General features: G+C 31.1%; 2 protein-coding genes across 3 annotated transcripts; both read right to left on the bottom strand.

The window, feature by feature from the left end:
- Positions 1–5,299: 5,299 nt before the first annotated feature.
- Positions 5,300–9,471, bottom strand: LOC137814795 (uncharacterized). Of its 2 annotated transcripts, none has more exons than XM_068617702.1 (7): positions 9,042–9,471; positions 7,913–8,674; positions 6,659–7,292; positions 6,486–6,586; positions 6,304–6,393; positions 6,107–6,234; positions 5,300–5,705 (listed from the first exon to the last, which is right to left on the bottom strand). In XM_068617702.1, exons 2-7 carry the CDS (start codon positions 8,573–8,575, stop codon positions 5,561–5,563), a joined length of 1,761 nt encoding a protein of 586 aa, XP_068473803.1. In that variant the 5' UTR covers positions 8,576–8,674; positions 9,042–9,471; the 3' UTR covers positions 5,300–5,560. The 2 variants fall into 2 exon arrangements, with proteins under 2 accessions (XP_068473803.1, XP_068473805.1); XM_068617704.1 differs by having other exon boundaries at positions 9,340–9,468.
- A 2,265-nt stretch (positions 9,472–11,736) lies between these two features.
- Positions 11,737–12,742, bottom strand: LOC137816242 (probable pectinesterase/pectinesterase inhibitor 61). The gene has a single exon (XM_068619318.1). It carries the CDS (start codon positions 12,675–12,677, stop codon positions 12,027–12,029), a length of 651 nt encoding a protein of 216 aa, XP_068475419.1. The 5' UTR covers positions 12,678–12,742; the 3' UTR covers positions 11,737–12,026.
- Positions 12,743–14,400: the final 1,658 nt, after the last annotated feature.

Genomic DNA, 14,400 nt, shown 5'->3' on the forward strand with positions numbered 1-14,400 from the left:
GTTCTTTAGCTTCTATTGCAGTCATGAAAAAATAAAGTTCTGTATCCTGGTTGATCTTTTCTAAACTTTGGCGGTTTGCCTTATGATACAGCATTTCATTTGCATGATGATCGTGCCAGATACAATTAGTTATATTTAATAAGAATTACTTGACTTTAAAAGCAAAAAAACAAGGTAACTCAGAAGCTACTCTCCTACGGTCAACTCATGGGTGGTATTACTGCTTAATTGTAAGATACTCAAAACAGATTGGAATTCAATCCAACCAAAATCCTAGTGAAATCAAGATATGATAGTTGTAATAAACAGAAAAGAAAAACAATGTTAGTGTTTCTTTTACTGATATAATTAAATTTCCATATAAAAAACTAATTTGATACTGGATTGGATTACTTCCTCTGATCACTGAAAGATTAGATTGCATAACTTTTCAGGAACTGATTTGGTTGATTTTTGGTAGGTGAAAATGAAAAAACTGAATCAAACTATACTATTGAACAGACCCCCAAGTTTTTCATCTTTCAATTAAAATAATTAAGAGCAAGATGCAACCAGCAATGCAATCCATTACTCGACATTTTAGCATGTCATACTAGAACAGGAAGAAACCTCCGGTTGTAACTTGTAAATAAAAATGAACTGCCACATCGAGAATAAATCTTCCAGAGACAAGTCATTTGGAGTTCAAAACTCTAGAAGTTAACTGGAATATCCAACAAGAATTTTCTCTCTAAGCTAGGGACCAATTTGGTACATTTGCTGCATAATCAATTATATTTAGATTTACTATATAACCTAACCACAATCCATTATATTATAATATAATATGTTATTATTATGATTAAAAAATATTTTCCTTTCTTGGACTTTCTACTTCCCAGATAAGATGTCCCGAAAGCATCTCAGCAGAGTATCAAGTCCCTGCTGAGGACCAACACTAAACCAATTCCCAAGTTTTCAGCACTTGGGGAACCTACCCTCAAAAAGTTAATTACTGAGGGGAAAGAACCAAGTACTTACACAATTCGATGAGCATCACATTCTAGGACTTAGAAACCCCATAATTCCCAAGTTCCTGTCATATTTATTGTGGAAAAGTAGAAAAACTGACCTTAGATGATTTGGGAGTGCTTGGAAAAGTCGTACAGAAACTGTAGTAAGGAGTAGGCCAGATAGAAGATAGGTCTATCACTAGAGTAAGAAAGATTTAGAGGTCAATGATTCATAATAAAATATTATATTTGATCTACCCGCCACCACTAAGAAAAAGCTTGGTTGCTGCAATATCAATGATAATCTAATGAGGAATTTCAAAACCATTACATGTGAACAACATTATCCCAGGGAATGGAATAGTGACTACCGTATGTTGTACAAGAGATGACTTCCTTTCTAATATCAAGCCACAAATACAGTGAGCATTGAGGAAGGGTGGTAACATTGTAAGTTATTCTGCCACGCATTAAGAACAAGGAATGACTAAGTTTCTACTGGGGGAAACTATGGAGAATTAGGTGATCTTGTCAAGAAAAATACCTAAACAGTACCTAGCTTCTAGTCCAACGTAAACAGTGAACACATCAGGTCGTCTATACCTCATTGTGCCAAATATTGTAATGCCTAACAAAAAGGAAAAGTGAAGCACATAAGTTCTTAAAATAAAACAATACATTTAATACAGTAAACTAATTACCAGTTCTAGTTGATTAAGTCTTAAAAAACGATTAATGCAGACACAGGGTAAAAATCATATTAAAATGAGGGAAACCAAAATATAAGTACTGAATTTGAATGTCATAGTTAAGGGTGCTACATTATCAGATTTTTTTGGTAAACACTTTATAAGACACGAGTTTTTAAAAACTAAATATGAATATTAGACCTGGGTAGAATCACAGGCATCCAAGTAAAGAAGCAGAGCAAATATGATTTTAGCCATATCACCATAAACGGCTCCCTCCCCCACAGCTTATTATTCTCTGAATACCAAACCATATGGTCTGTAGTTGAAGGACAAAAACTAAACAGGAGCTGAACACTCAACTTTGGGCGAGAAAAGGGCCTATATATAGAAAAGTCTGACTGACCAATAACACTCTGGAACCGCTTGGTGGTCACTGCCCTTGTGCATATGCAGGGAAATAATTACGGCGAAGACGAGACTTGCAAATCATCCCTTCTAAGACACAGACAATAATCATATATATACATATACATACTTGTATATGAATGTATACTTATATACGTATATGAATTAGAAAAAAAAATCAGGTAAAAGCATAAACAGATAACAAGAGAAAATAAGACCTTACTGATAAAATTTTCCGTAAGCACTTACACTAGAAGAAAATGATAAGGTAAAATGCATTGCATTACTCCCACATGTTAAACTCAACTTTGCACCCTACAAAAGTTAACTGCATCAGTTTATTTTAATCTCTATTTAATTCACTTTCTTATTCCTACACGCTTTTTTCTTATAAATGCTTACAGAAAAAAATTATTTAATTCGTGCCCAAAATACCTAATAGACCAAATTCTCCGGCGCGAACTCTTCTCAGGCGCCATAAATTCATGGGCATGCACAGCCTTCGCGGCAGAGTTTTTGGTACTCTTTCTATTTCCTATCAATATCCTGCAAATGATGACAGACAAACAAAGAAATAACAACGACCGTAGAGAAGATTCTAGAAATTTATGCGCAAAGAATTGAAGGTATCATTACGAAAGTGCGAGTAAATTTTTTATTTGATAAACCCTAACCCAAACCTGCCTCTGGTAAAAATGGAAAAGAAAAGTTAGCAGAAAAACGAGATGAGTGTGAAGAAGTATGAGGCAGAGAGCTTCTACTGTATGAAGAACTATTAACACAAAAAGTTAGTTACAGATTCTACTTCAACAATGAAATTCAAAATTCCTAATTCCTATTTCTATATCTATTTTAACTATTATATTTTAAAATAATCATCTCTCTTATATTTTAATAAACAATACTCACTTTTCATTTTATTTAAAACATTTCATCAAACAAAATTTAAATAAAAAAAAAAAGAAAGACTTTTTATAAAATAAATGGAATAGTTTAATTATTGTTTATTGAAAATATCATAAAATTTAACTGATACTAAAGTAAAAATTCTCTTTATAAAACTAAAAGATATGGGGATATAGAGATAATTAGAAAATAATTTATGTATAAATACTTACCCGGTAATAATAATATTAGGCTATTTGAGGCAAGCACCGAATATTAATAAATCGTAAGCAAATTGACATAAGATATCAAAATAATATCTTCAATCCATTTTTTTTAAAAATAAATAATACTTGTTTCACTTAATATCTCACTCATTTCTACCTAAATGGGTTTCCAATTTATTTTAAAATGGATAGACATGGAAGCTAATTTGGCTCAAAACTTGAGTTATAAACGCCTTCATCAACCCTTCAGAGACATTTCATTCTATATCTCTTTTATTAACTAGGGTGAGTAAAACGAAAATTCAGATTTTTAATTATTAATCACAAACTATTGTACACTATTTGTTGATTTACATATTAAAACTCTTATCAATAATTTGTTTTTTAGTTCACTGTTTAAGTTTTCTAACATTGATAATGTATACAAATTAAATGGTAAAGGTGTTACGGATATTTTAATAAATTGACTAATTTTTACGGATATTTTTTTTTCTTCTAAAATACTCTCACCAATTAAAAATCATGATTTATATGACTTTTAAAATAAAAATTATGAAAGTTAATTAATTTATTATGCAAAATAATTTCTGATTAAGTAAATTTTTGCTTTCTTTTGTTTTGCTTCCCATAGTTCTTCTTACTTACTTGAGAATCATGTTCAAGATAATATCAAATATTAAATGTATCTATATCTCCTGTGGAGATTCAAATCTTAGGTCAACATTTTGCATAATATTAAACTTTTCAATTTGACCCAATTTTCAATGTGTTTTACCCTGTTAACACATACATTGTTTACTTTAATAAGTTTATTCACTTTTATAGTAATTAACTTATAAGTCATCTCAAACGGCAGTGTGAAAATCTTAACATTTACTATGTATTAAAAAATAAATTTAAAAAATAAAATTGAACGAAAATAGAGATAGAGTAAAAATCGATATTTACTTTAGTCCTAAAAAATAAAAATACTTAAATAATTTGATCAAACAGAATAAATATATATAAAAAATACAAATATTAAATATAAAAACTACTTGATAATAGCGAGTATTATAACTAGTTGTTTTCCTAAAAAAATAATTGATAATAATTATATTATAATATAATATTTTATTTACATTGTACTTGATTCTGGAGAAATATGAGAGGAAATAAGGAAATGAAACTATTAATTTTCTACATTTACTTGTTTAATTCAGAAACTTGTTGGAAAGAAAAAAAAATGTCACCCTTTTGTTCGAAATCTTTTTCTAAATTCATAATTAGTTTATGAATTACATGATTCAAAAGTCTAAATTAGTTTTCAAATTATATGATTTGAAAGTTTTTTTAAAATGTCCAAATTTTAAAAGTTATTTAAAATCCAGATTTTCAAATTATATGATATAAAATATCATTTTAAAAAAATATTTTAAATTATATAATCCATAAGTTATTTTCAAATTTGATATGAATTTTTAAATTATGTAATCCATGAGAGTAACACGAAAAAGATAAAAATTTTCATGGGTGACAAAAAAACATAAAAGTACATGAAGAAACAGTCACAAAAGAGCAATAGGGCGCAAAAAACTTGTACGACTGTGAATCTGTATTAGTAAGATAATATCATCTTACAAAACTGTTACACGATCAAAATTTTAAAGGAATATGATTGAGAAAATGAGTAATGTACAATATGATAAGAGCACTCAATCAGGAGTCTGAGCTTTTTTAATCAAATAGGTGAGGATGAAAAATGTTAATATAGTATAATGGGTGAAGATAAAGGATAGATTGAGTTTGTTTGGTCACCACAGAAGAGGATGAAAAGCAGAAATACAAGGGGAATAGAATTAATGTAGTGTGATGGATGAAGTGAAAGATAGAATTAATATAAATGTCTGGTAAATAAAAAAGAAAAAAAAATAATGAAACCACTATGTATACTATTTATCACCTTGTTTTACTCATTTCTTTATCTTTTTAACCAAACATGTTTTAAAAGGAGTGATCATGCACACATGGAAAGTGATATTATGTTCTTTTAATTTTCCCAATGGGAATTTACTGGGAAAAATGACTCATCTAGTATTGCTACTAAAAGAAGTCAGGGTAATAAACAGGAAAGGTGTGTCCATGCTATACATGTATCCATTCCCAATTAACTGGATACCATTGCTTAAAGCCTCATATATCAGCATTAAAAATAAAGTATAATAAAGCAAATGCATAAACCACAATATGAGCTCTCTCTCTCTACAAACGCTCTCAACGCACAGTTGCTTAGCCAAAAGCAAAGCCTCTGTGAAAGATAAAAAAACATCGATGGTGCCAGGTAACTGGCAGAAGGAAGTGTTAGAGGTCATTCACAACATCAACAGGTAGTTTCAGCCACCACCTTCTCCTGGACAGACTTGTAGCATTGGAGACTGCAAAGAGGAAGTTTTGATTTTGAATCCCGATACTTGTAAGGATTGGAACAAGATGGTCCAGCACACTTCTCGCGAGGTGGAGGATAACTGAAACAATACATACAGTGATAGAATTAGCAGAAAAGAAAAGTCTTGATGTGTTTAGCAAACAAACAGCCCTAGTTTCAAATATCTGACCAGCATTTGCTGTAATGGGGAAACAGCTAAAGCCAAATGTACTTGCTCAGATTTCTTTATTGATAAACAGCACAAATTTTTAATATCAATTTACCCCCCAATTTTATTTGCCGAGCATTTTTAAAGAGTTTCAGGAAGACAGTATGACAAAGCCGCATTAAGCAAAGCTCGATAGATGCACGAATGTTTTCCCTTTGATAACAGTATTTTAAAATCAATTTTCATTCATTTCATTTGACAAACACATCTGAACAACTTATCAGGAAGATGGCCTAACAGATCCAATACTTCAAATTCGCATTGGCTAATACCTGACAGGTTTAGAGTTAAATAAGCTAGGGAACCCCATTTCCTCAGGAAAAGTCACTATTGTTCCAGTTGGGCCCATTGTGTATTTGATGGTATTTGACGCATGCATTCTTGCATTTGCTGCTTTTTCCTGCAAAGAATAATTTAATAAAAACTGAAAGTAACAAAAAAATTGAAAGTCTGTAGAAAATTGAAATACCTGTGCCATTTCTTCCTGGCGCTTCTTTATTTTCTCTTCTCGTTTTTTTCTACTAGAATCTTGACCAAGTATTTTTCTGATAGCCTCAGCCTACAAAATGAATTCAAATGGATAAGCCTTTTAGTGTAAAATCGAACATAGTGAGAGGGGAAAACTGTAATTTGGAGAGAACAAAAAATAACCTCAGATTCCCTGGCAGCCTTCTCAACTTGCATTCTACGCCTCTGTGCAGCCTCAGCTTTCTTCACTTGCTGGTCTACCTCTGAAAGCTTCTCCTTTTGCTCTGTAGTTAAGCAACGTGGTTAACAATTGAGTATGAAATTGATTAAAAAGTACAGTACAGATAAATGCTCACTTCTAGGAGGGGCAGGTGGTAATCCATTGGGAAACTCAATTAAACTAGCACTCGATGCAGAGGCGTCTTTGCTTGATTGAAGGGCCCGTTGACGAGTTGTAAGAGTAATTTCCCTCTTGTTACCGTCCATCAATACATCAACAGACTCCTTCCTCTGTTTTTTCTTTTTCTTATCCTCAAGCTCACCTTCAGACCCTGACTCCTCTTCATCTTCATAATCGGTGTCCTCATACACTCTATCAGATCTAGACTTTTTCTTACTGTCTTTACCTGACCTTGTTGAGGCAGCATTTTCCATATTAGAGAGCTTTCGATGTTTTTTGCTTAATTCTTCTTCATCTCTATAGACTGCCGAAACTTTTGATGTTTTCAGTTTTTCCAAGTACCGAATCTCATCATCCTCATCATCGTCACCAAATTCCCCATCAAGTACTCGTCTCTTTGGTACTCGCTTACTCTTCCGAACTGGTTCAGACTTGTCTCCCAGCTTACTAGATGAGTTCTTTCCAGAAATCTTCCCCATCAATGATTCCTCTTTCCCAAGACCAAAACCACCTCTTGAGAAATCCTTCCAAGGAACACCTTGTAGACCACTCCTCTTGTCAGAAGGAGAATTATTATCATCTGAATTACTCTGTAATAAAACCGATTGATGAGAGAAATAAAAGCAGATTCTATAAAAGAAATGAGAAAATATTATAATTATATATAAGAAATAAAAACACATCCATTCTTCCATAAAAGCAATATCTAATAAGCCATTACTGTCTAACTTCCCACTCCTAGACAGGTCAGATAAGATATGCCTCAATAATATAGTGAAATAACACTTTATAGAGACTTCTCACCTATTAATAATTCATTATAAAAAAGGCAAATATCTTCAAACCAAATCCCATGCAGGGTATCTAGGAAAAACTAAGCTTTTGGGTGGAAGCATTTAAATGATTCTATATCTAGCGCTCTCCTTCAGGAAAAAACTCTTTTGGCCCGACACATTGACAAGGTATACGTCCATTTTATCTTTAATTGAAATTTAATTCAAGAAGTATTAGAACAAAGATCAAATTCGTAACTAGTTACCTAGAGGCTCAGATAAAGAGTCGAGGACCGATTCTCCTAACTTCTAAGCTTTTAGATGGAAGCATTAAAATGGTTTTATATCCCTATCAAATTACAAGCTACAAATGTTCAAGTGTAAGATGACACAATAACTTCTGATAAAAGCTACAGTTACGTCCAGAATATAAATACCTGTTGTTTTTGGCGTGGTCTGGATGCATCCGATGAGCGAGAGCTCTTCATTGTTGATCCACTTCCTGAAGCACTATTGGCTGCTGAATTAGCTTGAATAGTATGTGTCACCCCGCCAACCTTGAGTTTAACCTTTTTAACCCGGTTCTCATTTCCCAATCCATCTTGAGGGCCACCAAACTGTGCCAAATTCACACTCTCAGGATTCCTTCCACCATACAAATCTGCATTTCTGGACTCTAAATCCAAGCTATCCTTAGCTTTGCTGGAACCTCTCCAATTTGCCGGAGCAAGAACACCTTCACTACAGCGTTTATTATGCAAACCACTTCGTCCAGGTTCATTATTATAAAATGCTTGGAACCCACCGTCCTTTTTACTCTTTTTATGGGATTTGTCGTCTTCAGCTCCTGTAGCCGATGAAGTTTGAGAGACACAATGATTGAGATTGAACTCCTTTCTCTTGGAATTTGCATCGTAGCCAACATTCTCATCACTAGAGATCTTGCCAGCATCCTCTGACGGCGTTGAGGACAAGGGAGACAGTTCTTGACCATCAGAAACAGGCTGGGAATCAGGTCGCGGCCTGCGTGAAGTCTGACTCCTCTTCCTCCTCACAGCATTACTGAGGCCATCAAACCGGGTACCTCCCAAATCTTCCATTAAAACTCTTTTATTAGACAACAGCAGAGGTTCCGCCTGTTTCACTTCCTACCACTCCCGAGGGAAAACCCTCACAAACCAAAACCACTTCCGCAGCAACTGAGTCACAAAAAAACCATCAACAATCGCATTGATCATCCTCAAAAACCAAACCACATTATTTCCAATTTAACCTAACCGCAACCTTTTTCCCACTACCCACGAATATAACAAACACGAAAACAGTGAAATAAACTCAAAAGTCGAATTTTAATTAAGATTGTGTACCTTTAACACCGTTTCCAACAGACTAACAAATTAGGGGCAGTGGGAAGTCGTGCACAACATTCACAGATAAAATTGACGGATACGAAGCATACAAAGAACAAAAATTGGAAACCTAAGCACGTAATTAAGGCAAAATAAACACACTGGAGACAGGGATTCAGTGAAATCGAGAAGAAACAGGGGCGAATTGGGTGAAAACCTCAACGATGGCGCGAAATATTTGCGACGCTGTAGTTAGCGCAAACACTTGGGCATGGGAGAGAGTTGAGAGGCGAAAAAAGGTTTGTTGGAGAACGGGGTTGCGTTCCGTTCCGCGGCGTTCGGTGTGTGACGTTGAGGAATTTGGGTGTTGGTGGAATGAAGGTATGAGAGTTAGGGTATTTGGGTGGTGCGGCGCGCGTTTGGGAAAGAAGGAGAAAGAAGAAGATGAAGAAAAGCTTAATGAGTTTTTGTAATTGTTATTGTTATAATAGAAAGAGTAACACATAGAGGGTCACCTGCTACTACTGATTCTTCTGAAGGAGCCATATTTGGAATTCGAAGATCCCTACTACTCCAAAATGCGCGTGCCTCAAAACAAATCTATCTTCTTCTCAATACCATACCCATTTCTCTTTCTACAACTCAGTAACTCTATTTCATATTACTTAATACTTAATTATTTTAATCACACCTTTTTCAATCTAATCTTTTTATTTATTTTAAATTGTATTAATAAGTAAAAATAACTTACATTTATATACATATCGACACATTTTAGAGATGTTATGTGTACAGGTTTGTTTAATTAGTCATCCAAGTTAATTTTGGAATGGTAGTTAAGACAATTCATAATTACAAACAATTTTCTTAATAAATTCTAAAGTAAATTTGAAAATACATAGCATTGGTTTTTGACACAAAGTAGATAAAATAAAAGGTATAAATAATTTTAATATATACATATTAAAACGATATTTTAAGTATAATTTAGAATATAGTTTTAAATTTTAAAGAATTTTCAGATAGTTTTTTAAATATTTTCATGAGTAATTACTAGAGCGTAAAATATAATCACTATATATGTTTTGTTGTATGCATCAATTGGTTCTGTTAACTACAAATAAGAACGAATACTTAGAGATAATAATAATAATAAAAATGTTACATTGAAAAATTCTTCGCCACTATCATATGACTACTAGTAGTACAATTTCTCAAAAAGCATTAATCTCAGTGAAAGGTCAATCAAATAAACCACTAGTAGTACAATTTCTGAAAAAGCCTTAATCTAATTAACACTACAACAAAATTATTCAATAAAAACTATTTTAAAAATTAAAATAATTAATTATTATTTAATTAAATTAGAGATAATTTTATAAACTAAAGAAGTTATTTGTATTTAAAATTATTTTTATTATTAATAAAATTTATAAATATAGTTTTTAAATTAATATTTAATTATTAATTACCAAAATTTTAATTACTTACTATTTTATATTTTAAATTAGTCTCTATTGATCTTTAGAAATTAATTTAAAATTTAAAATATTAGTAGTTCAAAACCATGTTAATTTAAATTAAGAAATTATTTATAAATTTTAATTAATAATATAAATCACTTTAGATTTTTTTTTTTAGTCTTTAAAATACTAACTAATTTAGTGATTAATTATTTTTTTATTTAAAATTTAGTTATTATTAGTCTTTAAAATACTAACTAATTTAGTGATTAATTATTTTTTTATTTAAAATTTAATTATTATTTAATAATTTTGTTATAGTGTAATAATATTGTTATTATAACAAGTATTATTAAACGAATGTCGTATACTTAATTGTCTAATATATATGACATTTTAGGGAATTATTTTAATATTTTAACAATTATAATATTTCTATATGTTTTAGAATGTTTCAGTTTAGTTAATTAAAACTAGATAAAAAAAAAAGTCCCACATGTTAAATTTGGTGTTTATTCGAGTATAAGAAAAAGAGAATAGTTGATTTGAAGATATATATGTAAGTTGAATTAAGTTAAGGAATCACATGATAAATATTTAATCACTTTGTTTAAGTAAAGCTTTTCTTAGATGAGAGATGTCAACTTAAAGTTCACCCCCTTAATAAAGTTTTTTGTTATAAATAAAATATAGATTAATTAATGTTTGGGGTAAAAAATCAAATCTCTCAAATAATGACTAAAAAACGGATCAATATTTGTATATTAAATTTGTTTTTTTATAATAGTCATAAATAACTAAGTTTTCTTATGGTTAAGGTTCGATGTAATAAAAACAAAACTCTTAAAATATTTCATGTTGTTTTAGTTTTAAATCTAAAAGTTGAAGAAAAGACTTAATTGTAGTTAATGCTAAAAAAAATAATTTTAATTAAACATATTGAATCTTGATATATAAAGTTGATTATTTGAATATATTTATACAAAATTGGAATTAAAATAAAGTAACTTAAGTTTAATTACTTGAAAAATTAATTAGAATTTAAATAATCAAGTTTGTTAATAATATAATTTGCATATTTAGATGATTTTTTGTAATTATATACCGAAGAGATCACTCACTTCCCCACTATAATAAATAAAATTTCACTTCACATAAAATTTGTGGAGTTTTATCTCTTTATTTTTATTTCTTTATCTTTACTTCATCTTCGTCTCTTAATCTTAAAAATAAAATTAATTTTATTTGTTTATATCTATCTTGTTATCTTTTTGTTTATTTTAGATATTTCTATCTTTATCTCTTACGGTTATTTTATTTTTCTTATTTAATCTCTTTAAATTTTTGTCTCTTTCTTTTTTATCATTTGTTTTAATTGCAATAAAATCCAAATACATTCCTTTTAAACTTAAATTAATAAGCAAATAGTAAGAATTAAGAAGCCATGCATAAATTAAAAGACGTGTCCTCTTTCATTCAAAATAACTGCAGAATTGCAGCAGCTCCTGATACAATCATACCTACTCAAATGAATTTAACCCTATTAGTCCATCATCGTTTTTCATCCCTTAACAAAAATTTCAAAACCCTTGAGCCCTCTTGAACTGTTTTGTTCTCCCACGATCACAACAGTGACCACAAGACAACCTAACTAAACGATGATAAACACAAGTAGTTAATATAAATATCATAAGTGCAGGCATGCATGCATGCACGGTTCTCCTCCTCCCACGTAAGAATCAAACCAAGAAATAACGGTTACGATTGTTAACCATAGAATCCATGATGGCCAAGCAATTGCCACCGAGCTGAAAGACACCGAGAGAGTCATCAGCGAAGGGAATGGTAACTCCGCGAGATTCCACAAACGCGTCTTCGCAAGTTGATTGGTCAGATATAACGGAGCTGAACTTGTAATAAGCATCAACCACGTTCTGTTGGTTCAACAATTCCACGGCATCTTTCACAGTTTGTGCAATGCTCTTGTACTGAGACTTGCATATGTCGAGAGCGCCACGTGCCCTTCGGTCGGTGTTGGGGTTTGTGAGGGCCTCGGAGATGATGTTAGAGACCTTCATGCTTTGGTTGAGCGTGGCTTCCATTTCGATCTCGAGGGCCTTAATGGGGTCGAACATGTCTTGCATGAATGGGGCAATGGTTTCAGAGCAGAGAGTAGGGTTCTCTGTGTCTTTGCAGAAGTCTAGGATCTCGGAGCTGGGTTTGAAGAGGGTGTTGACTGTGTTGGATTTTATGGTGAGGATGTTGGTCTCTGTGGAGAAGATTTGGGAGGAGGATGGGGAGGGAGACGGCGCATCGGTGATGGCATGGGTGGATAGTAAAAGGGAAGAAAGGAACACGACGGCGAAGAGAAGGTTTTGTTCGGAACCCATTGTCTCTGGTCTTCTTTAATTGGAAAAGAATGGTTTATTATGAAAGCAGAGACAATGGGTGACCTTGCTTCTAACTGAGAGGGAAAGGGTGGGGTTTTATAGTTGAGTGAATGCTCAAAATAGGGTTTGGTTGTGGTTCTCGTTGGATGCTCCATATTAGCCGCACGTTATTTTTCTGTTGCTAACGTTTTTGTTACTTCAATTCGTGGAGGATTAGGTAACAGAAAAGGTCCATGTTATTGACTTGGCAACAGAGCCAAAAGTTAATCTTTTTTTCTTTTTTTCAATCTTTGTTATGTTCCCAACCTTACCCTTTCAATCTCTCATGTCTCCACTGATATTGCTTGAAATAGAGAGAATTTGCAAAAAATAATTTACTGTGCACAGTGAAAATTGAGATCAAACTTTCAAATTGTCCACTGTTAGTTTTCATGTCTCCCTACACTTTAAAATTAAGATGGGCCTGAATCTTGTTATATTATATTTTAAGATAATGATTTTGCGTTGTAAGCAAAAATATAAAAGAAAAACTATAATAAATATTAGATAAATTATTACATTTTAATCAAAGTGCACTATCAATATAAAAAAAAAAGGTATAATTTACACTGTTATTCAAGTATACTTTTTTTTTACACTAAATTACCTCACATGATTATATTAGTTTACTTACTTTTTTGTTAGTGTTTTTTTTTTTTCATGTTGTGATCATCTTATAATCTTGATAAGTAATATGAAAGAGTATTTAACAAAAAAAAAATATTTAACTTTGTAAATCAAGGCTTCTTGGCTTACTGGTAAAGGACATGAATTATAGACAAGAATTAGAAAGAATTAGAAATAGTTACAAACTTAATCATTATTTACTATAGTTTCTATTTTACACCAGTTATTTTGCATACCACAAACCAGTACGTGTGTACTTTCAATTTCTGGCCTATATAATATTTTTAGGATAAAGTTTTCACATTCTAATAATAAAAAAATGACAACTCTACAACTGTTTTTTTAATAAAATATTATATTATAATAAAATAATAATTTATTTAAATGTAAGTATGTCACTCTTATTTTTAACAAAATGTAATTTACGCTTAACATGTGTTTTACGTTTTACAAACCTTTTATATATCTCCACAAAAATGAGTTACCCCAAATCCAAAAAAGAAAACAAAACCCAGTTTCAGTCAGACATTTAGCAAAAAAGAAAAAAAATGTTATGATATTTTCACACCTATCAAATAAAAACCACTCACTTGACATCTCTAAATAATAATATTTATTTTATTTTTTAATTTAAATTTTTAATATACATTATTATATTATTAAAATGGGGTGAATGTTATTTTTTTTAAAGAGTATCAAAGAAACATTTTTCAAGAAAAAATATATATGTTGACACCCAAGAGCTATATATAACTCTCGATCTTTGATAGTTTTAACAAAAAAAAAATATATATATATATATATATAAGAAAAAGTAATTAAATAATATAAAAAATCATTAAAATAATAATATTGTTGGTAGTTATAAATCCAGAAGAAAAGTTGAATGTCATGAGAGTCGTTAACAAAAGCCTAATAACTTCACCAGTACCAATACATTTTCCATATTTTGAAAAAAAAAATAAACAAACTTCACTTAGAAGGGAAATTTTAAATAATGTCAATCTTGCAAACAATTGCGGAAAGAGAAATGATACCTTAATCATTTAACTCTTAA

This window comes from Phaseolus vulgaris, chromosome 1, assembly GCF_000499845.2.
Source record: "Phaseolus vulgaris cultivar G19833 chromosome 1, P. vulgaris v2.0, whole genome shotgun sequence".
NCBI classification, from domain to species: Eukaryota; Viridiplantae; Streptophyta; class Magnoliopsida; order Fabales; family Fabaceae; genus Phaseolus; species Phaseolus vulgaris.